The 21,514-nt window shown below is 50.4% G+C and overlaps 2 protein-coding genes and 1 long non-coding RNA gene across 4 annotated transcripts; 2 read left to right on the top strand and 1 right to left on the bottom strand.

Moving 5' to 3' along the window:
• Positions 1 to 204: 204 nt before the first annotated feature.
• Positions 205 to 11,936, top strand: SAP30L (SAP30 like). 2 transcript variants are annotated; one of them, XM_027885589.1, is made up of 5 exons: positions 205 to 493; positions 2,237 to 2,359; positions 3,992 to 4,090; positions 6,006 to 6,179; positions 11,722 to 11,936. In XM_027885589.1, the coding sequence occupies exons 1-4, from the start codon at positions 308 to 310 to the stop codon at positions 6,132 to 6,134; spliced, it is 537 nt and encodes a 178-aa protein (XP_027741390.1). In that variant the 5' UTR covers positions 205 to 307; the 3' UTR covers positions 6,135 to 6,179; positions 11,722 to 11,936. The 2 variants fall into 2 exon arrangements, with proteins under 2 accessions (XP_027741390.1, XP_027741389.1); XM_027885588.1 differs by lacking the exon at positions 11,722 to 11,936 and having other exon boundaries at positions 6,006 to 7,394.
• A 232-nt stretch (positions 11,937 to 12,168) lies between these two features.
• On the top strand, positions 12,169 to 14,246 carry LOC114058338. Its single transcript, XR_003571421.1, has 4 exons — positions 12,169 to 12,275; positions 12,589 to 12,682; positions 12,772 to 12,880; positions 13,894 to 14,246. It is a non-coding gene; the product is annotated as an uncharacterized LOC114058338 (long non-coding RNA).
• A 5,407-nt stretch (positions 14,247 to 19,653) lies between these two features.
• Positions 19,654 to 20,826, bottom strand: HAND1 (heart and neural crest derivatives expressed 1). The gene is made up of 2 exons (XM_027885622.1): positions 20,320 to 20,826; positions 19,654 to 19,756 (listed from the first exon to the last, which is right to left on the bottom strand). The coding sequence occupies exons 1-2, from the start codon at positions 20,824 to 20,826 to the stop codon at positions 19,655 to 19,657; spliced, it is 609 nt and encodes a 202-aa protein (XP_027741423.1). The 3' UTR covers position 19,654.
• Between the last annotated feature and the right edge of the window lie 688 nt (positions 20,827 to 21,514).

The following is a 21,514-nucleotide window of genomic DNA, read 5'->3' as shown; positions in this document are numbered from 1 at the left end:
ATGGGAGCGGCGCCTGCGAGCCGGGGGGTGGGACTTCCGCGGCCGGGGAGGCGGTTTTGTGTGCGCGGGCGCTGCGCGGTCCCGGCTCCCCGCGGGCGGCGGCTCTTGGGGGGCCCGGCCCGGCCCCGCGGGCAGCGCTGAGCGCCGGCGGCCCAGGGGGGTCCCCTCCCCTGCCGCGGCTGGGGGGCCCCCGCGGGGGCGGCGGGGTCCCCCCGAGGGCGCAGCGGTGCCGGCGCGGCTCTTTTTCCCCCCCCTCTCTCCCCGGTTGTCGGCTCCCCGCGCGGGGTGAGGGGCGGGCAGGTGGGCGATGAATGGGTTCAGCACCGAGGAGGACAGCCGGGATGGGCCGCCCGCCGCCCCCTTTTACGGCCAGAGCTGCTGCCTCATCGACGACGGGGACCGCTGCGTGCGCCCCGCCGGCAACGCGTCCTTCAGCAAGAGGATCCAGAAGAGCATCTCGCAGAAGAAGCTGAAGCTGGACATCGACAAAAGTGTGAGTGAGCGCGGCCTCCCGCCGAGCCCCCCCGGAGAGGCGGCCGGGCCGGCCCCAGCCACCACCGCACTGCGGAGCCTCCGGGGAGCGGCGGATCCGCCCGGCGAGTTGTGCTCCTGCTGCCCGGGGGGGTTCGGTGCTGCCCCTCGAGCAGAGGGGTGCGCGGTGCGGGGCTGCGAGCGGCCGGCGCTGCGCCCCGGGACCGCGATTTACCCCATCCAGCGCTCGGGGAAGGGAAGGACGTGCCTGGATGCGGAACCGGCTTTTTTTCCCGGTACAGACGGGGCTTTTCCCCGCAGCGGGGCGAGTCTCGGGGTGCTCGGAACACAAAACGCCGTGTCTGGGGGGCGGGCGATGCTGAGCGAGCCGCCCGAGCTCCGGAGGCAGGGACTCTGTTTTCCATTGCGGTTTCGGGTTGGAAACGCTGGCGCTTGTCAGGTGAAAACAGCGCTCGGTGCTTCAGCGAGGCGTCGCTGACGCTGCTGCTTTAATTGGTAGGAATTGGTGCTGTAGCGAAGCAGGTTAAAAGATGAGCTGGCGGCGAGATGTGCTGCCGCCTCAGCAGGGCTTGCTCGCACACCGAACAGCCCCGTTTGGTGCTTCGTGGCATTAAGTGACAGCTGTCAGCTCGAGAGGGAAGCGGGTCGTTCGCCCGGCAGAGAAATAGAGAGAGCAGAGCAGCCCGAAGGAATTTCTCAGAAGTGACTCGCTAAACGGAATCCAGCTCTGCACGCTTTTCTTACCAGATCTTTAAAGACTAAAACCGCTGAAAACAAAGGGGGAAGAAAAAACAAAAAAAGGTGAAGTTTTCAGTCAGTCTGTTTGGCGGCTCCCCCGGTTGGTTGGGTCCCTTCTGCACAGCTGAAACGCATCGTGTCACGGGAAGAGAGTGACTCAATTTTAAACATATTCTTAAAAAAATGGAGTATTTCTCCTCGCTGTAGTCTCAGCAGATTGGTCTAGTGGCATAGTAATTTTTTGTATTTCAGAAATAAGCCTTTGTTGACAGATGTAAGGCTTTAGAAACATAAAAGGGAGATCAGACTAATGAACTCAGAACAAAGGGAAAGTGTGAAGCAAGGCTGCATGGAGGGATTTTGGATGTAGGTTGCCTGTGTCATCTGAAGATATTTTAACCTTACAGATACCAGATGACTGTGATCATTTGAGGTCCTTTGTTTTGCTAACTTGAGTGAGATAATATTTGTTAAAAGGGGTGTTCCACGGCTGAACAAGCATTAGGAAAACGACAATTCTGCTTTTAGTCTTTTTGTTTTATTTGACATACTTAGCCAACTTTTATTTGTTCAAGGTGTTAAAACACTGGCATTAATAATCCTCTGTACTAATTAAGCCAGAAAGTTCACAAGAGTGTAACAGAGTAATATTTTTCTTAGTGGTTAGCTGATGGTAAGTCCTGAAGCAAATGCACTTTCTCCAGACAAGGACCTGTTTTTTTCTGGCATGGAATTGCAACCATAAGAAAGAAATGTATTATCTGCAGAGGTTCAGGTTCAGGTGGAGCTCGAGTCTTTAATTTTCTTTGCCTTTAGTCTTTGTAATGTAAATTATTTGTAAGTCAAGAGTGTGGTATCAGGCCTAGGGTTTAAGATTTGAAATTCCTTAAGGCAGTCACACCGATCATGGGGTGAGGGACTCTGATACTGGTGTCTAAGTGGCTGCTGTTCGATGCTGTTTCACAGAACCTGTTTTAATTGCTCTTTCACCCCTTCTGGTTCTTAGGTGAGACATCTGTATATTTGTGATTTTCACAAGAATTTCATTCAGAGTGTGCGAAACAAAAGGAAGAGGAAGACGAGCGATGATGGAGGTGACTCTCCTGAGCACGACACGGATGTCCCAGAGGTTTGTGGGCTGCTTCACTGATTCTGAGCATGCTGAAGTTTCGCTTGGAGGGTTTCACGTATCGGAAAATATTTACATTTTAAATTGCAACTCCACTGAAGCTGCTTTGGAGTCACTCTCACTTTCCAGGAAGGCACTTTTCTCATGTGTGATGTCCTAATTTTCTGCTTCTTTCCTGTATGAGTTCTTTGCCCATGTAAAGTTTTCCATAAAAAGAGGTGCGATAAGGTAACTGCACAGATTCGTGTACATACAGTTAAAACTGTATTTGATGCTGATTCTTTTTTAAAGGTTTTAAGTTATTTTTGGTGGTGTCTGAGGCTCTAATACGATTCTTTGTTACTTAGAATGCATCAGTCTCCAAATACACTAGAGAATTCAGTAGGTCACTCTCTTTGATTGGGTATTTGATATCCAGGGATATTGACCTTCTCCAGGCCTTTGCATATAGGGTATTTTTGGGGAATATTTAAAACTACCTTTAAATAGTTTGTAACACCTTTTTATTTTCAGGAAATAGGCCTGGGGGAGGTTTTCTGTGATACAGAACTCTAGAATAATCCCTTCTCTGTGCCGTTGTGTGCTGCATTTGCTTCAGTGATGTTTCTGGTACTGTAGACACGGCAAAAAGTTGCGCAGAGGTGATAATCAGGAGAAGCAGAGCTGTGGCCGCATCAGCAGAGCCCTCTGCTGGAAATGCCAACCCTGTTGGCAAAAAGCCTTTTATTTTTTGGGGGAAAAAAAAAAAAAAAAAAGCCACCAGGAGTTCATTTTGCCAGCAAAGCTGTGCCTTGGTGCAAAGCTGTACACACACGTTTCCTTTGTGGAGGCATTGAAAGAGTAGCCAGTTTTTGGTGTGGGTTTTTTTTTAATGATACCTGGCCTTTTGTTATTACTGTTGATGTTTCCATTCAAGGTTCTCCATCAAAACTTTCCTAGTCAGGCTTTTCAGTAGTTGCCAGGGTGATTGCTGAAGACCCAGCTGGCATCTAAAAATGGTGCTGGAGAGCACAGAGGGTATTTGGTGGCTGAAACCCGAGGGATGCACGTCACCCAACTGAACAGGGAACTCTGCACCATGTCAGTTCTAATGTAGTTTTCCTCTTGCTTTTCAGCACAGATTCCTTTTGTCTTTGAAACTTGGCATTTTCCACATGATCTTCATCTTTCTTCCTGTAACCTCCCTACCACCCCCTTTGGTTTTAAACTGTGCGCTTCCCATTTAAGTATTTGAATTTCATTTCATCTCTGTGCTCTGTTTTATGTCACAAGCCATTTGTTCAGTGCCTGCTAAATTGATATTTAGCATGTGTGAGCTTTTTAAACCTTGTGGGAACAAAAGGTTCCCCTTTGCTTGGAGGTTGCAGAGGTGTAATTGAGAGCAGAAATTGGCCAGCAATTCTGTTGACAGCATGTGAACCAGAACAAAATTTTCTATTTCCCTGAGGCTGTTTTGGTCCTTTAGCATTAACAAATACAAAATATACTAAGGTTTGTCAGTACAGCAAACCATTGTGGTTCTGAATGCAGGCAAAGAGCAGTCCTGTTGAGGAAGTAGTTATTTTTAGATAAAATAACTACTCATAGAAACTAAAGGTAGTGCTCATCCCCTTTTCTCTGCATCACTTGCAGGTTGACTTGTTCCAGCTCCAAGTGAACACCCTGAGACGTTACAAGAGACATTATAAGTTGCAGACTAGGCCTGGCCTCAACAAGGCTCAGCTTGCAGAAGTAAGTGATGACAGAGGTAGCATTATCTCTGTTATTAAAAACCTTTTTATCTCCTCTTTCCAAGTGCATGTTTTGTGAACACTCATACCTGTGTGACTCACTGGTACGTACCGAGTGCTCTGTGAGGGGTTTCAGGGGATGATGCCAACAGAGAGCTGCTTTCACCTGGGACAGGCATAGAAGGCATGGAAGCTGGCTCTTCAAAGCATGTTTTAGTAATTTGACTTATCTCTGCTTCCTTTCCTGCCTTGTTCGTAATCGGTGACCTTTAGGGAGCAGAAACAGAACCTGCTTTCTGTGGCCCAGGTGTGATCTGGCAATGGCTGTTTAACTAAGACTTACACACTACTGGTCTCCCTAAGTGCCCCTGTTAGTTTTTCTTTTCTCACAGGCAACTGTGAACTGGTTGGAATTACTTATTATTAAAGGCAGAACCATTGACCATGACTTCAGGTTCCTTATTTCCCTCCCTTGTCCTGATTATTCTGTATTAAGTCAATAAAAGACTTTTTCCTTAAGGGCCTCTACTGCTGCTTTCTCACCATATGGGTACTTGTTCAGAAAGAACTCTCTGTATCTCTGAGTTATTTGGGTGAGTTGTGCTTGGTGTGCATCTGCTCTGCTCTCTTTCCTGACTTGATCTGATGACGTGCTGTGAGAAGAGTCTTCTCTAAACTTGAAAAAGCTGTAGCAATACCTGAACGGTAGCGGGGCTGATTTTATAAGCTGCGGTTTCCACAGCTGTCTACCTAAAACTGTCCAGTTTGCTTTTACTCTCGCTTTAAAGAACAGAAACCAGCAGACCAAAAAAGTCAGCAAGACACTGTCTTTCTCTCTTTCAAAGTCACCTAGGGAATGAACATACAGAATATAGAGAAATTGTAGTGTGGTGCCTGTAGGAGTAAGTTGAAGAAAGCACGGTGAGGGTATCCCTCATCAGTAGTTCTGATTTGTCATGTTCGACTAAGCTGCCTCCTGCCATGAAGGACTACGTGCACAGGGAACTTACCGTGAACTTACCAAGAGGAAAGAAAAGATGAACTGCTATGCAAGCAGAAAATAAAGGGAGCCTAACTGAAAGCTGTCACACACTTCCCAGATTTCCTGTGGAGTCTGAGCAGCTTTGACCCTACGCTGGATCCTCGTCCAGCTCCCATGCTTGAATCACTGCTGCCTGAGGCTCTTAGGCTCCTGCTGCTATCCCACCGTAAGGAAAACTCAAACTTCCATAAATCTTCTTGGAGTGACTTATTGCTCAGCCTGCATCAAAATCCAGTTCTGGAGCTGAGTTTTGTACCAAAAAACAGCTTCCATGTGGGAAGCAGATTTCATCCAGCTTCAACATGTTTTCTGCATTCATTTTCTGAGGAAAAAGCAGCTAACGGTTCAGGGCTTGTGAGAGTGTCAGAGAGGGGTAGCCCTCACCAAATCCTAACCCTCCCATTGCAAATTCCCTGGGTGTTCTTTCAGTGAGAACTTAAAGAGTCCAAAGGAGAGCTCTCTGGATAAAACTGTGCTATGTCTGGTTCACACAGCAGTGTTGCAGTGATTCCAATGCTCTCCTTTAAAACACGGAGAAAACTTGCTCGCCAAATAATCTCGGCATGAACTGTTGCTCGGGAGGAGCCATCCTGCTTTGGCAGGAGGACGTTCTGGCTTCCAAATTCCGCTCGTAGGTTGGCTGCAAATCCTGCTGACACAGCAAGACTGTGCTATGTTCATACACACATTCCATCTGTAAAGAGAGAGGGAGGTAAATGAGGGCTGACAGTTGGAATCGGTGCATGTTTGACTAAAAGTATATTGTGCTCAGTGGCTGTAAAATTGTTTTTGGAAAGTGAAAAGAAACCCTGTTCTGGTTATTTCTACTGTTTAATTTCAGCGTTTCTATCTCTATTACGTGTTGTCCTTCCAGACTGTCAGTCGTCACTTCAGGAATATTCCGGTGAATGAGAAGGAGACACTTGCGTATTTTATCTACATGGTGAAGAACAACAAGAGCAGGCTGGACCAGAAATCAGAAGGCAGCAAGCAACTGGATTGAAGGTTAACAAGACTTGGAATAAGAGAGACCTTGAAGGAACATATGGTATTGTGTATTTTAGGTATATAAGAACTGTTAAAGTATATTGTAAATTTTTTTTTTTTAAGTGCAGTGTCTGGATGACAGAAAAAAATATTGACATTCTTATCAGGAGTATTTGAAAACATGTGCCCAACATGTTTCCGAAGACTTCTTCCCCTCATTTCAAAGTCACATTGGAATAAAGAAATGAGGATAATGGGGAAACCAAGTAAACCTGTAAGACTGTGGAGTCTGTCAACTTGGTGTTTTAAACCATTTCTGGACATCTGCATCTCAGTGCAATTCAGATCCCAAATGGAATTTTTTTCACTGAATTCAGACTGCATCGCAAAACACCATGCAGTTTGTCTTGGTACAGGACTGGAAGAGCAGCAGAGATAAAATTCATTATTGAGGTGCATGGGTCAGAAGTTTGTCTGAAGCTTGTTCCTCACCTACACATGCTCTGTCTTGCCTTGAGTCAGTGCTTCAAGTCCCAAACTTCTACAAATGCTCCAGCTCACCAGATCTGCTCCAGTGAATGCTACTTGACTAGTCTGAAATTGATATATTTTTTTTACCAGTTTTCCTCCAGACCCCATCCGACATGGATGCCAACCAACTCTCTCAATCTCTTTTTCTCATTCCTTTTATTTAAGAACTCACTAATTAAATTGTCTGTAAGAATTTAAAAACTTCTGCATTTCCTCAGAAGGTGGTATTAAGGCAAACACAGCTTATTTGCTGGGTCTGATCATGTTGGTAGAAATGCTTGTTTAATTCACTTATATTTCAACGATGGTAGGTGTTGGGTCAAGACATCAGTCTCTTAATTTCTATGTCAGGTCGGTATCAGTCACAAGCTTTGTGAATTCTATACTGAAGCTGTAGCAAGTGTCACCAAACTGCTGTGTGGATTCAAGGGCTCTGCAGTTTCTGTTTAGTAAAAAGCAGAGTTATGGGTGAGGCACCGCAACCAGGGCAGTGATCTGACGGGAGCATTTCATGATGCACTTCATCTGTCTTTGCAACAGGCAAGAAGTATCGAAGCATTTGCCTTTCATGAGCATTACATGTGCTTTCATGAGAGCTGTGTGAGTGAGGGTGGCACCCTGGTGCTTCCTAACTGGGCACTGTAGGAGGAGATCACTCTGAATTTATGTACAACCAAGGTGTCCTTACAAGTAACATAGTGGTTATTTTGGCAAAAGGAGCTTATAAAAGTATTGGTCGTGACTGTTCTCCAGTGACCTCAAATTCTCTTCAGGGGACCTCATGATTTAAAGCACCAGTCTGTTTCTTTGCTGTCCTAACCAATGTCTCCATTCTGGTACAAGATGCCGAGACTCCACATAGAGAGGGTATTCTCAACAAGCCTTAAGCAACGAATTGAGCAGTAGAAAACTTCAGCTAGCATTTTGTAAATGGCAGGTTTTAATATTTCAGAACTGGATGAAGCTTTGTTGAAGAGCTAAACACACAGGTCATGGTCCCACCTTAGTACCGGTACATTGTGTTTCGTAAGGCATGAAGGGTTCTCATAGTGAAGCTCTTGTTGAAGCTATCCCAGGGTCTCTTTAAAAATCAAGTCACAATTTAAAGCAAGTTGTTCACATCACTCTGAATTGGTTGCTAATACTCCAGAAACATGTTCAGCAAATTTCAGTGTGTCTGAGTCCTGTGTCATATGCAGAAATACTCTGTTATGGTACACGTCCCATTTGTGACGTGTGGGATGTGTGATTGTTTCAGCATTTCCTTGTTCGATTCAATATGGAACATCAGACAAGAGAGAGGTTCAAGGAGTGAGGAGAGAATGTCTTGCATTGGTATTTCATGAATGTTTAAAAATTTAACTAATTATGCTGGTCCTTTCCTTATTGAAAGGGTGGAGTAATTCCCACATCAGTCAACACGTCTGGCTTCTCTCGTTCAGGACCTATCGCTAAAAGGGTGCGTCCTCTGACTGCACGTTAATCTTCAAAGTGCTCATGTCATCAGAGGATATTACCAAGGGAAAGCGAGTTTCTGAGCTGAGAGGGTCATGTCTCACAGTGATTCTTCCCCTGTACTTGGCACTGGTGAGGCACCTCGAGTCCTGTGTCCAGTTCTGGGCCCCTCAATTCAGGAAGGACATTGAGGTGCTGGAGTGACTCCAGAGAAGGGCAATGAAGCTGGTGAAGGATCTGGAGCACAAGTCCTGTGAGGAGTGGCTAGGGGAGCTGGTGTTGTTTAGCCTGGAGAAGGGGAGGCTCAGGGGTGACCTTATCACTCTCTACAACTCCCTGACAGGAGGGTGTATCCAGGTAGGGGTCGGCCTTTCTCCCAGGCAACCAGCGACAGGATAAGAGGATGTGGCCTTAAGCTGCATCAGGGGAAGTTTAGGTTGGACACTGGGAAGAAATTCTTCACAGAAATGGTGATTAGACATTGGAATGGGCTGCCCAAGGAGGTGGTGCAGTCACCATCCCTGATGGTGTTTAAGGAAAGACTGGACTTGGCACTTAGTGCCATGTTCTGGTTGACGAGGTGATGTTCTGTCATAGGTTGGACTCGATGATCTCAGAGGTCTTTTCCAACCTAATTGATTCTGTGATTCTAGACCAAAACTGTAAAAATGTAGTTTGTTTGGGATTTACTTTTTTTGTTGTTGTATTTTATTTTGTTTTATTTCTAAGAGTAAATAAATCTGTTGGGGTGCTTTAGTAGCCATCAGCAAAATGATTCTTTTCAAGGAAATATGGTGGCAGGTTCCATCTGTTCAGGTGTATTCACTGGAATGCTTTTGTGCAGAGTTGGTATCCAGGAAACATTTTTTTTTTCTTTTTTTCCTGAAAATAGTCAATTGATGTGAAATGTGATCCTTGTTGGTTTCACTTCTAAAGCAATTCTACTTTTTTGAAAAATATTCTTGGTGAAGTGTGATGACGAAGAGATGTTTACCAGCCATTAGCAGTTGTTTATAAGGTGGAAAGCTTGGAGGCAAGACACCAAAGAAACAGAAGACTCTTTGGCTGTCGGACCCCATGGCCTTATAAACCCCTTGCAAATGCCTTATTACCTTGTTCTCAACTTAGCTAGAGCAAAACGCCTTGAGCAACAGAAAGCCGATGTCTTGTTGGAAGGGTCAGCCACTTGATGGCTCCCGTGCTATGAACTAAAACCACACGTCAATTCAGTAGCAATATCCATGTTCAGGGTGCCTGTGATTCTTGAAAAGCATTTAGTGTCTAATAACCAGAAAACGCAACAATGCAATTGTCGTTGTGTACAATACCGTGCTGTGTGTTCGATTCCTTATGCTGCATGCCAATTAAGAAAAAAAAAAAAACAAAACAAACTTTCCAACTTTTTTATTTGAAACTTTGAAGTAAATGTGTTTGAACCTCACACTTGTGAAGCCATGAGGTGGGACATTTTCTCAGCACTTTCAGATGGGACTTGTTGGAAAGGTGTAAGACCCAAATCGCTTTGGCTGGTATGATAAGATTTTTTTTTTTTCCTTTTGCATTTTGCTTTTCACAGATGGGCCTTAAATTCTGTCTAGCTTTGAACCATGGAGCACAAGCCTTGGGGGCATGGAGGATGACCAGATGTCATCTTCTATTTATAATAGTGGAAGCTTCTTTCTTACAAGCCTGCATAGGTGACATTCACCCTGGGGCAGAGGAATCATCTCTGAAGGTCTCCAGCCATTATATAGCCTAATGCAATTCCATAGCCTAGCTCAGTTCTCATTGAAGAGCTGCATTAACCTAATTAGAGTTCTGAATAGATCCAAAGCCATTAGTATGCAATCCAAATAATGCAGAAACATCTCTTCTGGGGTTAATTTCATCCTGTATGCTGACCCTCTGCTCACTTCAAGGGAAGAAGACGAAATCATTGCTGGTAGTTACGGGCTCGCGCTCAGCTCAAGGGAGTTGGAAGCATGCAAAGACTCAAGTTGTTGGCAACTTGATGGCTGAAAAGTGCAAATATATCCGAGGAGGCTGTGTTAGAATGCAGTTTTCAAAATTTCTGAATCTCAAAGGTTATTGCCTATCAACCTGAAGTACACAATTGCATTAAAAGGTAATGTTTCTTTTGCCAGGCACTTTAGATGCTCAGCCCGAGAAAAGCAGAGCGGGCAGGTTTGTACCACTTGTCCCCAGGATTTTGGGTCCCAGTTTTTCCTAGAAATGTGGCTGTAAACCACTAGATACCCCGGTGTGCAAGACTTGACCAAAACACATCAAGTCTGGCATATCAAGTGAGTCTTAAGTGCAGGCTGGGCTCGGAGAGGCTTTGAATACAAGAGCTGAAATAATTCACAGTTAATGGGAGTTTTCATGTGGGTCATGATGGCACAGAGGGTATGAAACAGGACATGGCCCACAGAGAGACTGAACAAAACACTCTTCCACAGGCAGCAGCATGGAGGACGATTTGTTCTGCATCAGCTCTTGTGATGGATGTTTTATGAGAGGGGGAGGAGGGGGAGCTGTGCACTTTACATCTTTTGGTTGAGCCAAATGTAAATACCAATGGGAGATCTTCGGCAGTAACTGCAGTAGGAGGGGAGGGGAGAGTCTGCTGAGGGACTGTTTATTTAAAATGGCAGATGGCTGTACTTTCCTAGAGCACTAGAGTCACTTTGCCTCTACAGTTTAGAAGAACTGGTAGTACAAGGTGGCCTCCCGTCCAGAAGGAGTTCCTGTACTGCCCAGATTATTGACTGAAGAGTCCCAAAGGTGAAGGAATGTTATTGATGCCTCACTCCTCGTGTCACTGATGTAATTTAGCCATTTCTAGCTTATCAAGTTAGGGAGTTTTCATTTCCCACTTTAGAAGTGCAAATGAATTGTTACAATGTAAGATGCTCCTTGCACTTTTCACAGCTATCCCTGGTCTCGCATTTTTGGCTTGCCTGTGAACACACCTGATTGGGATGAATTAAATGCTTGAAGAAAGTGTGGGGAGAGGGGAAGGGCTCCTGCCTTAAACCTGAACTGCCCTTGCAAGCAGCTCTGCAGGCCATCCTGTATATCAGCAGGCTCCAGGTGAGCCCTAGCAGGGCTGGGTTTACTCCTGTCCCACCTACAGCTCTGCCCCTCAGCTGGTGCAGGGAAGATGGGTAGCAGGTAACTTGCAGAATGGTTTGGAGTCTTTTGGCAGGCTTACTGGGAGAGAAAAACTGTGTTCCCTCTTCTGTTTCTGGCCTCCATGTGTTGTGCTGATCTTATGCCAAATGTTTTGGACACCTTGTATTTTTAACTGTGTAATATAGCTGTGTATTGTTAAAGCAAATTAGTAACTTATAGCAAAAACTGTAGAACTCATTTCTCTGAGGTGTAGGAAATGTCCTGCTTCCACTGTGTATGAGACTTTAACTCTGTACTGTCTGACAAAGATAAGATGCCGAATTTCACTTTAATAAATGATCTATCTAGCAACAAGGCCTACATTCCCTTCTGTTTGCCTTTCTGCCCTTGGCACTGATGGCTCCACAGCCAGTGGAGTTCTGCTTTGTATGGATGTTGGGTTTTTTTGTCAGGCTTCCGTCTTTTCCCACCCACCTCCCCGGGGCTGAAAACTCTGCAGACGAAGAGCAGAGAATGGCACTGCTGACTGGGAATGCCAAGCCTGGAGCAGAAAACTCAACTGATGAGATATTTTGTGACAAACCCCGTGTGGGTTGTACAGGTGCAATTCACGGAGTCTTTTGAACGCAACAAAAAGACAACTCGCAGGAAGGATGGAGGTTGTTGAAGAACCGCATGACCTCGCATTTTGGAGAGCGTTGGGCTTTTCTACGCTGGGGATTCCAAGGCAGAATCTGCTCAAAAGTCTTTTTAAACATGTGCACAGTGAGAAACTGAGGAACCAGCAGATTGACCTGATGAGCTGAAAACTGCACATCCCTCCCTGCGCTCCCGGCTGCCGTGTGAGGGCAGTGTAAGCTCAGGAACACGGGAGGTGGGTGCTTGGCGGCTGCACCTCCGAGCCCGGGGCAGCTGCCGGGGGGCACCAGGGCCGTGTCCCCGTCCCAAAAATGCCTCCTCGGCAGGAGCTGGCTGTACTTGTCAAGAGACCGGAAGCAGGATTATGCTGTGCTGGGATGTGGAGATCATAAAAACGGTTTGTTTGGGTTTTGGTTGTTTGTTTTTTTTTTTTTTTTTTTTTTTTTTTTCCCCGGTTGGACGTTGAAATTGAACACGTCCGATCCGCTGCGTGAGCCGCCCTTGCGGCCTCCTCGCAGCCTTGATGGAAACCAGGCATCGCTTCTGCTCTCCCCGGCAGAGAGGGCAGCACAGAGGACTGGGGAAAAAATGTGAATGTGGATTTAATGGTTTTGTGTCTTAGAGATGTGGTTGAGCAGGAGGAGTGTGTGGGGGAGAGCCTCAGGATGCTTTTATTTATTTATTTATTTATTTTCCCTCTATCAAATAAGGGATAACTGCACAGTTCCACCAGCACTCAGTCTCTGCCAGGAGCTGGAGTCAATTTCCCACTCTTAACCCTTGCAGGCAGTGCTGTTTTCTCCTGTAAGTACTTCAAAGCCCCCCCCCCAGTGTGCTTTTACTTAATTTTTTGGGGAACATTCTGCAAGATCTGTTCCCTTTACGTATTGCAGGAAACCCTACATGATCACCACAGCACCCTCAGTGGGGACCACCATGGTGCTGTGGGGAAGAGGGAAGTGTCAGGCAGCTGAGATGGCTCTGCTGCTTCTCCTACCACAGGTATGGACTGCCAGGGACCAGAGAGCACAGTGATGGGCACCCCATCGACATCCCACTAACCCAAACTGGGACTGTTAAGCTCTTCCTTGTCCAGTCCACCTTTCCAACAGAGCCAGGTTGTTTAATTTTTTTTTTTTTTTTCCTGGAATTTCCACTTTCCTGGCCATGAACCGTGACTCCCTTGTAAATAGATGCAGAGCCCTTGGTTCACTACTGCTGGCCTTGACTCACCTCAGCCCTCTCTGTCTCTCTTTTCCTGGGGATGAAAAGCAGGTTAAAGGCCTTCACTGGCACAGTGATAGCGCTGGGTACTGACAAGCTACAGTGCCAGGGAGATGCCATCCCTCTCCAGGCTATTCCTTGTCTTCCTCCCTTCTCTCCTTTTCCTGATCCTGTTTTCCCCACTCCTCTCAGCTGCTCATCTTCTCCAAGTCCTTCATCACTCCCCGAGGCAGGCCAACAAAGCTATCTCCACAAGAGCCTTCCCACCTTTTTATGCCACATTCTGAGAAATCTAAAAGATCCTCAAAGGCCTTGCGTATAGAACTGTGTGGGTTCAGCTCTAAGCAGCTGCCTTGGTTCCAGGGCAGTTTGTCAGGTGAGCTGTTGAACACAGCAGCCCAGGCTCGAGTCTGAGTCAAGCTGATGAGTCCCAGTGCACAGCCTGCCCTCCTCCTTTCCATCAGCCACAGGACCAAAGCAGTGGAAGCCAAACAGTGGAGGTGAGCAGAGGAGGGAATTTCAGAGTTGACACAAGCTTTGTGCACTAGCTCAGACTCGTAACTCCTTCCCACATCTCAGCTTGGGAAGGAGCTCCTGGCCAAGGCAATTAAACCAGCCTGCTCTGGTCCCCACTTCCCCCTCGGCTGCTCCTGCGGGTCAGTCACAGGCCATGAGAATTTTGTCAAGGTAGCTCCAGTCTAAGGAAAAAAAAAAACCTTTTCCTCTCAATCCCTCAGCTTTCAACCACCGGTGACGCCATAAATTCCCCTACTTCTCTGGTTACTGTAAAGTCTTTCAGGGTGGTCAGAACCTGAATTCCTCATGCAAAAGAAGCAGCAGGGGAAGAGGAAACTGCAAGCAAGGACCTTTCCTACCTCAGGGAGCTGTCACAAGGACTTAGCAGGCCTCCAAGCATGGTTTCTTGCTCTGCAGTCTCTCAGCCCAAGCCTCCTGGGTAACTACCCCTCACTCCCCTCTCACCAGTGAACACCCTCCCAGCCTGTGCTTCCCACTTATGCTCTAGCAGCTCCATCTGGCTCCTTGGCCCCTCTGATTTACAGATTTGTTGTTGCACTTCAGCTTTGGAGTGATCAGGAGAGGCGGAGCTCGTCCAGCATCACAGAGCTGTGGGGATGGCACCGGGTCCTGCTGAGCACAGTCCCACAGTCCCTGCCCTGAGCTGTACTGCTGCTCCATCAGTTCCCAGCCAGCTTCCATCCTGGACCTCAAATCCAGCTGCTTTGCCACCCCACGCTGCCCAGCTTCACCTGAGGGCTGTGCTGAAATGTCGTGGGAGAAGATCAGTGGAAAATCGACGGCCAAGTGTCAGCACTGCCAGAGAAGGTCCTTGCTAAGGTGATTGTTCCATCGCTGAGCAGGATGAGGATGGGTCATTCCGTGGTGACCATGGCTAGCCCCACCCCAAGCACGTGAGTCTTGTGAAAGGAGTTAATACACACTTCTCCCAGCCCTCTGCACTGGGGGAAGGGCCTTCATGGAATAAAGGAGCAATGCAGGTTGGCTTTGGAGAGGTAGAGGCATGGGATGGATGATTAGTTTGTCCATTGTTTGAGGGACGGTTTTGGGGAGGTTGTCCCAAGGTGCAGGGTTCTTGGTCTTCTCCCAGCACAGGCAGCTGCATGGAAAAATATACCCTGAGCAGAGCTCAGTGCTCAGTCCCAAGCAGGTACTGCCATAGGGATGAAAACCCAGTGAGTTTGGATTTGGTTTAGAAAATAAAATAAAAGCAAGAAAGTAAAAAAAGTTAGAGTCTTCGTCTGCCTTGTCGCTCCAGAGTCTTCCCATGCTTGGGTATAATTTCTACAGCTATGGATTAGAAATGCATCTTCTGTTCAGATGTGTCTCAGAGTCACGTGACTCCAGGAGCAGAAAGATTTGAGGAAGAGCTGTTGCATGTCATGAACTTTCCATCTGGGGGTGGGGGGGCTCAGTTGAATAGAAAATCTTCCCACCTGAGCAGCGCTCCCAGGAGACAGTCTGACTTGGGAGCCAGCAACTGGGCTAAGAGGCTCTGAGTGTTGGGAGAGGATCAAAAAGCTCCCCTGGCAGTAAATCTTTCACCTGCCATGTGACTCACTGGGGTTTGTGGCCATTCCTCCGAGGTCGGCCCCGGGTCAGGATTTCTCCTGTCTCTTTAGCCCCCAAACCTGGAGATTTTTGTCTTATCTTTGACGCCATCTTGACACTGAAAACAAATTATGGCCCGGTTCCCCTTACTGAGCGGGGCTGGGGCTACCTTAAATGGCCTGAACTAGCAGGCGCTTCCTTAAGAGCAGTAATTAGTGGGGTGTGGGGTGGGGAGGAGGCAAGGACTGGGGGTACCCCTGGTATGGGGCTGCCCTTGTTCCCCTGCTTGGCATGGCAGGAGGGCACGTCCCACTCAATCCCATCCCATCCTACTCCCTCTGGCCCAGCCCTGCTGCAGGCTTGGGCTCCAGAGAGGCCAAGCAGAGGTGGGGCTCTCTGCTGCTCCCTGCCAAAGTGGTGTCCAGAGGGAGTTGCCCTTGTCCCATGCCCCCCCCAGCCCTGTGTCACTGGCTGGGGCCAGCCCAGAGGGGCCCCCTGACAGGAGGCAGCAGCGCTGGCCCTGGCCATGACCTTCGGGATGACCTCGAAGGAGTCCCTGCCAGGGCTGGGGCCGACTGTGCCTCTCAGCCCGAGCCGGGACATTTCTGTGCTCACCCCGAGGAAACACCCAACAGCAGCATCACAACTGAACGGCTGTAACGGCCGACCTGAAAATATTTTAATTAGATTTTTCTTCCCATCTTTCAGGATCATTACACGGTGCTCTCCTCTGCTCTGTGCCAGGGTTGTGCTGTCTGCCTGAACCCAGCAGCTGTTTTGGGGCTGGCAAATCCAACCTGCAGCCTGGACTGTGCTCATGGGTAAGTGGGTGGCTGGGGCTGGGTGTTTCTTTCCCCCACCCTCCCCTTTTTTTTTTTTTTTTTTTTTTTTTCGTCAGATTGGTATTTTATTTGGCTCCATCCTGTCTACCGAGCTGTCCAGTGTAACCCTTCCCTTGCTGCTTCTGAGATAAGAGTAGGCTCCCCCGAGATCAGATAAACAGGCCCATAAATACCTACAACAACAAGAAGCAGGGTCTGGGCTTGGCAGAAAGGGAAGGGAAAAACAACAACAACAACAAAAAAAAAAGGGCAAAAAAGAAACCATTCCTTTGCGCACCAAACCCCAGGGATGCAGAGCGAGAGGTGGGAAGTGCCCGAAAACCCCTCGTCCCCCAGCACTTGCCCCTTGGCCAGGGCAGGCCCTCCACCATCCCTCACGGCTGGATTCCAGCAGCAGGGAACGTGGCACGTATGATGCTGCCCCGGGCCAAGCGCTCCCGGTGTGCGTGTGCTTCTGTCCAGGCAGCTGATGACTCCAGCGGCGTGCCCGGAGCGAGCTGCTTCCCAACGGCATCAAGTTCATGGCAGGGTCGTGCCGTAGGTGTGTGCAGGGCTGCCTCCCCTGACCGATGAGTTAGGCCCCTAAATAGCCAAAAACTCCAAGCTGGTGGCCAAACCTTTCTTCTTCCAGCCATTTCTGGTGCAGGGAGCACCGGGAGCTCTGCCGGATGCTGCAGCGACTTCTCTCCCAGCCACTCCGGTTCGCTGCCAGAGGAAGAGAAGCTGCCCCTGTGCAGGGCTCCCACTCCCCTGCAGCTCCTCTCCCTTTGAGGGTGAAGGGGTGATCCCATCCTAGGCTGGAACCAGCACTGAGCTCAGCCTGGACTCCCCTTCCCGGCCCCAGCGCGGCAGAGCCTCGTGTGTGGTGTTGAGGTGGGGATGAAACTCGCTCCCAACAAACACAGCCCTTCCAAAGTGTTCTGGGGAGCAGGGAAGTCCCTGGCTAAAGAAAATGTTTATTTCCTTTTTTTTTTTTACCCACTCTCCCCCAAAACCCCGAGCCAATATCTCATGGGAAAACCTTCTTGCTGTTTTCACTTGCAAAATCCCGATGGAGCAGGGGAGGCTGGAACGGGGAGCACCTTCCCCAGAAGTTTGCAGCCAGCAGATAACCTGTGGTAAGAAAAGCAAAATTCCTGCGGATGCAGGCAGGATACTGTCCTGGCAGTCCAGGGTGCCCCTTCCCAGAAGCAAAGCTGGAAACCCATAATATAAAAAGCGGTGGAGGTTTTTGGTGGGGTAAAAGGTCCACAGGCGGCGGGCGATATTCCAGATGGAACCTGGTGTGCTGGGACCGAGGACACGATTCCTGTGCAGAGTCGCCCCTGCCTCAAACAGCAGAGCAAGTCCCAGGTCCCCATTTAACCCTTTCCCTCATCCACTGCCGAGGGACAGCCCCGATTGGTGCCGTATGGATAAAGAGATACCGGCTGGGATACCAACTGGCACAGGTAAACAGGATTGGGGCCAGATACATTTGTGGGGCACTAGATTACAGTGTTAGTGATGGCTTAGGAACTTTCCCCTAAAAACCTAGCACTTTAAGGGACTGTGAAACTTAGCCATAAAATAGGATACTTGGGGCTGATTTTCTGTACATTTTCTTTTTTTTTTTTTTCTTTTCTTTTTTCTTCCTGAATGAGTTTGGTTTTAGGAATGCCCTACTCTCTAACTTCACTCATGGAATTGGTACCATGCTAAACTTTTTACAGCTCTAACAAAAAACAAACAAACAAACAAACAAAAAACCAAAAAAGACCCCCAAAACCAAAAAACACTATGGGCATTGCTTCTCTCAGGCTGTCAATTTTCATCTCAGTCTCACTCAAAGAGATCGGAAAATAGATCAGGGGCTAGGGAGGCAGCCGTGCAGCAGCTCTGGAGCGAGAGAAGACTGATTCATGCAGCCAGATCCTTCATTAAGATTTTATTACGCCAGCCAGACCCCCGAATATTTGTGTGTCTGTCCATCTGTATTTGTACACACTGCACACAGTTGTTGTAAAACTCGAGCTGCATCCCCACGGGTGAGCTGGGGTATTTTTGGGGTGTGCGGCTGGACAAGCAGATTGACCAACGCATCAGCATTTTACAGATGTTGCATTGTTATTTCTACACCTTTAGTCGCAACCAAAAGCTTGGTTTCAAGTAGAAAATGTAAAGCTCCCTGCTGAGCTCTCAGATTAGCCCCGCAATAATGTACAAGTTTTCCCTGTGCTGGTTTTCTTTGCCCTGAGCAGCGGACGAGTGACAGTGTCACTGGGAATAACGGCATGGGAAGTCAGGATCAGGCCCTGAGCCTGTGCACACGTCTTGGCAGTCTCTGGTAAGAGATTCGTGTGTGCACAGAATAAAGGAATGAGGATTTAGCTTTAATTACTAAGGATTATTAAGGATTTTTGCCTGAGAGTTGGCAGGGATGACTGTGGGCTGTGTGAGCATTCGTATGTCTGAGGCTCGTGGTATCCATCGCGTTTGGATGGCGAGGAGGGGATGTTGCACCTTCAAAATGAGGCCAAGGCAGCACCTAAGAGAGGATCCCTGGGAGAAAGTGCTGCTGGTGCCAGAGCTGGGCGAGCTGCCTGGGCAGGGAAGGGCAGCCGAGTTCTGCTTCTCTGCGTGGCAGCAATAAAAGTGGCGCTCTACAGCTCACCGGTGCTCGTGCCATCCAGGCGCTGTAAAGGCCTGATCCTGCCATCCTTCCCCAGGCCAAATACGAGTCCAATTCCTCTAGCAGGTCTCCTGAGTCTGGGGGGAGGGGGTTGTAGGGCAGGGGCAAAGTTCGTGCCTGGGGGTAGACTGCGGGTACACATTTGTAAAGCCCTGCCAGCTGCTGGGGTGAGCAAACATGGCATAAACGAGTCCCAAAGGATCCCACGGAACTGCCCAAGCCACCCGGGGAGGAATTCCCTGGCATGGATCTGCCCCACAGCAAGGTACTGAATTCAGAGGGGTCCTTAATCCCGCAGCACCTCTCGCCCCACAGAGGGCACAGGGGGCCCGGCCGCAGCTGCACGATTGCCAGAGCAGGGGAAGGCAGAGGGCTCAGACCCGAGGCCGTTTGCATAAAGTTTAAATGTTATTTTATTTAAATTTTTTTTTTTTTTTTTTTTTTTAGTTATTCAGTTTTAAATACGTGGTGTGGTGCGCCCGGTCCCTCGGGAAGTGGTCATGCATATCTGAGGTAGAAAACCCGGCACAGGAGTGTTCCCAAATGCACCTCTAGGTAGTTTTCACCGCACCCACACGTTGGTCAGGCAGCGGACAGGGACGGGGACTCGTATTTACAACAGCAAACGAATCGAACCGTTTTAGCCCGGCCCGGGAGGGCAGGAGCCGCCGATCGCTGCTGGCAGCGGGAAGGAGCAACGATTACTGCAAACGGGGGAAGGGGCGAGGGGGGGAAAAGGGCCCGGCCCGTCCCCATTGCCGATGGGGCGAGCAGGACCCGGCCCCGCAAAGCGCTCTCGCCTCTCTCCCGCGGAGCATCCGTCCGGGAGAGGGGCGGCCGGGCCAGGTCCCCGCATCCTGCGCCTGGATGGACTCCGGGGCCGGGCCGGGATCGCCGACATTGCACATGGAGGGGCGAGCGGGGAGCGCCGTCGGGGCGCCGGGACAGCCCTCAGGGGTTCAGTTCCAGAGCCCAGACCTGCTGGGGCCAACCCGTTCGGCCCTTCAGCTTCTTCTCGCCGTGACCCAGAGGCTGCGAGTAGACCTCGGGTTGCTGCGGGAGAGGAGATGGGGAGAGGGGGGAGAAAGGAGCGGTCAGGAACGGAGCGGGGTCCCGGGCCGCCCGCCCGACCCTTGCTCCCGCCGCAGAGCTGCAGCCGGGCCCGGCGGCTCCGAGCGGCTCTACCAGCCCGTGGATAAAGAGATTTTGGGGGTCCCCGCTCCCCCACCCACCCACTGTAGCAGGGCTAGAAGCGGCTGCCTTTGCTCCGAAATACTACGGCGCCTGATCCTCCCTGGAGAGTTCCTGGGAGAGGTGAAGGACAGACCGGGGGAGGCTCCGCCGAGGCCAGTCCCGGTCCCGGGTGCTGATCCCTCCGGGAAAGCGCCCGGGAGCCTCTTCGGCCCGTCGGAAACCCTTCGGGCAAGTTGGACGGGATATTCTCCTCTGAGTTTCCCTCCACGGATATTTTTTTTAATTTATTTTTACACTGGGAAAAAAAAGGCTCAAGCGGGGCTGGGAGAGTTTGAGGTTTTTTTCTTCCCCAGCCACGGGGCTTTCCCTTCCCGATCCCGGCCCACGGAGAGCGGGGACGCAGGTCCCGGTCCGCCTCTTACCGTCTCCCTTTTCCTCTTGTTCTCCCTGCCGTCGGCCTTCTTGAGCTCGGCTTTGAAGCCCTCGGTGTCCCCGGGCTGGCTGTCCTTGGCCAGCACCTCCATCAGGTAGGCGATGTAGCTGGTGGCCAGGCGCAGGGTCTTGATCTTGGAGAGCTTGGTGTCGGCGGGCACGTTGGGGATGCACTCACGGAGCTCTGCGAAGGCGCTGTTGATGCTTTCTGTCCTCCGCCGCTCCTTCTTGGGTCCCCCGACTCCTTTTCGCCGTCCCAGGCGGCCGCTGAGAGCCTCCAGCCGCCCCGGGCCGGCCGGGCCGTACTCGGCGGGGCAGTAACTCGGGCTCTGCCCGGCGAGCTCGGGCGTCCCCTCGGCCGGGTTGAGCACCCAGCCGGGGAAATAGGTGCGCTCCTGGTGGCACCGCGCCGCCGGCCCGAAGAGGAAAGGGTCGTGCAGCATGTGGTGGTGATGGTGGTGGTGGTGGTGGTGCTGGTAGCCCCCCACAAGGTTCATGGTCCGCCCCGCTGGCCCCGGGGGCCGCTCAGCAGCGCTCCATGGCCGGGCGGGCGGCGCTCCCCTCCGGGCGGGCGCGATGGGTAGCGGGGAGCGCGGCTCCGGCGAGGGGCTGCGGTGGCGGAGGCGGCTGTGGAGTTTGGGGTGGGGCGGCCGGGGTTTGGGGTTTTGAGTTTTGTTGTTTGGTTTGGGTTTGTTGGTTTATTTTTTTTTTTTTTAACCCCTTCTGGAGCCTCCCGACCCTGCCTTTATATAGGGCCGCGGCCCCCCCGCCGGGGAGCCAATGGGCAGGGGAGGATGCGCGGGGGCCCCGGGGGGAGCGGGGCGGTGGAGGGGCGTGCGCCGCGCTCCGGGCTCGGGGGTTTGGGCTCACACCTCCGCTTGCCCTGGTGCCCCGCCTGCTCCTTGCTTGCAGGGAGAAGGGGATGAGGAGGACAGGAGGGGGACCCCAGCCGCCGCCCCGGCGTTCTTCCATCCCCGCTCCTGGGGCGAGGGTGTCCGAGCCCCCCGAAAACGGCCGCGCTTCGGCGGGGGACGAGAGGCGGCAGCAGGGCGGGGGAGCCGCGGGTGTTCGGACCCACGACGGCCGGACCAGGCCGTGTGCGCGCTTCGGGGCCGCGGTGACCCGGGGGCTTTCTGCTTCCCAAGGGCCGAGTCCCCGCTCCCCAAGCGGGGCAGACTCGTCCCC

The sequence above is a fragment of the Empidonax traillii genome, unplaced genomic scaffold (genome assembly GCF_003031625.1).
Source record: "Empidonax traillii isolate 1590-97213 ecotype Southwest subspecies unplaced genomic scaffold, ASM303162v1 scaffold168:size1726349, whole genome shotgun sequence".
Classification (NCBI taxonomy): domain Eukaryota; kingdom Metazoa; phylum Chordata; class Aves; order Passeriformes; family Tyrannidae; genus Empidonax; species Empidonax traillii.
Note: the sequence above shows the minus strand (reverse complement) of the source record. Positions and strands in the feature narration are given on the sequence as shown.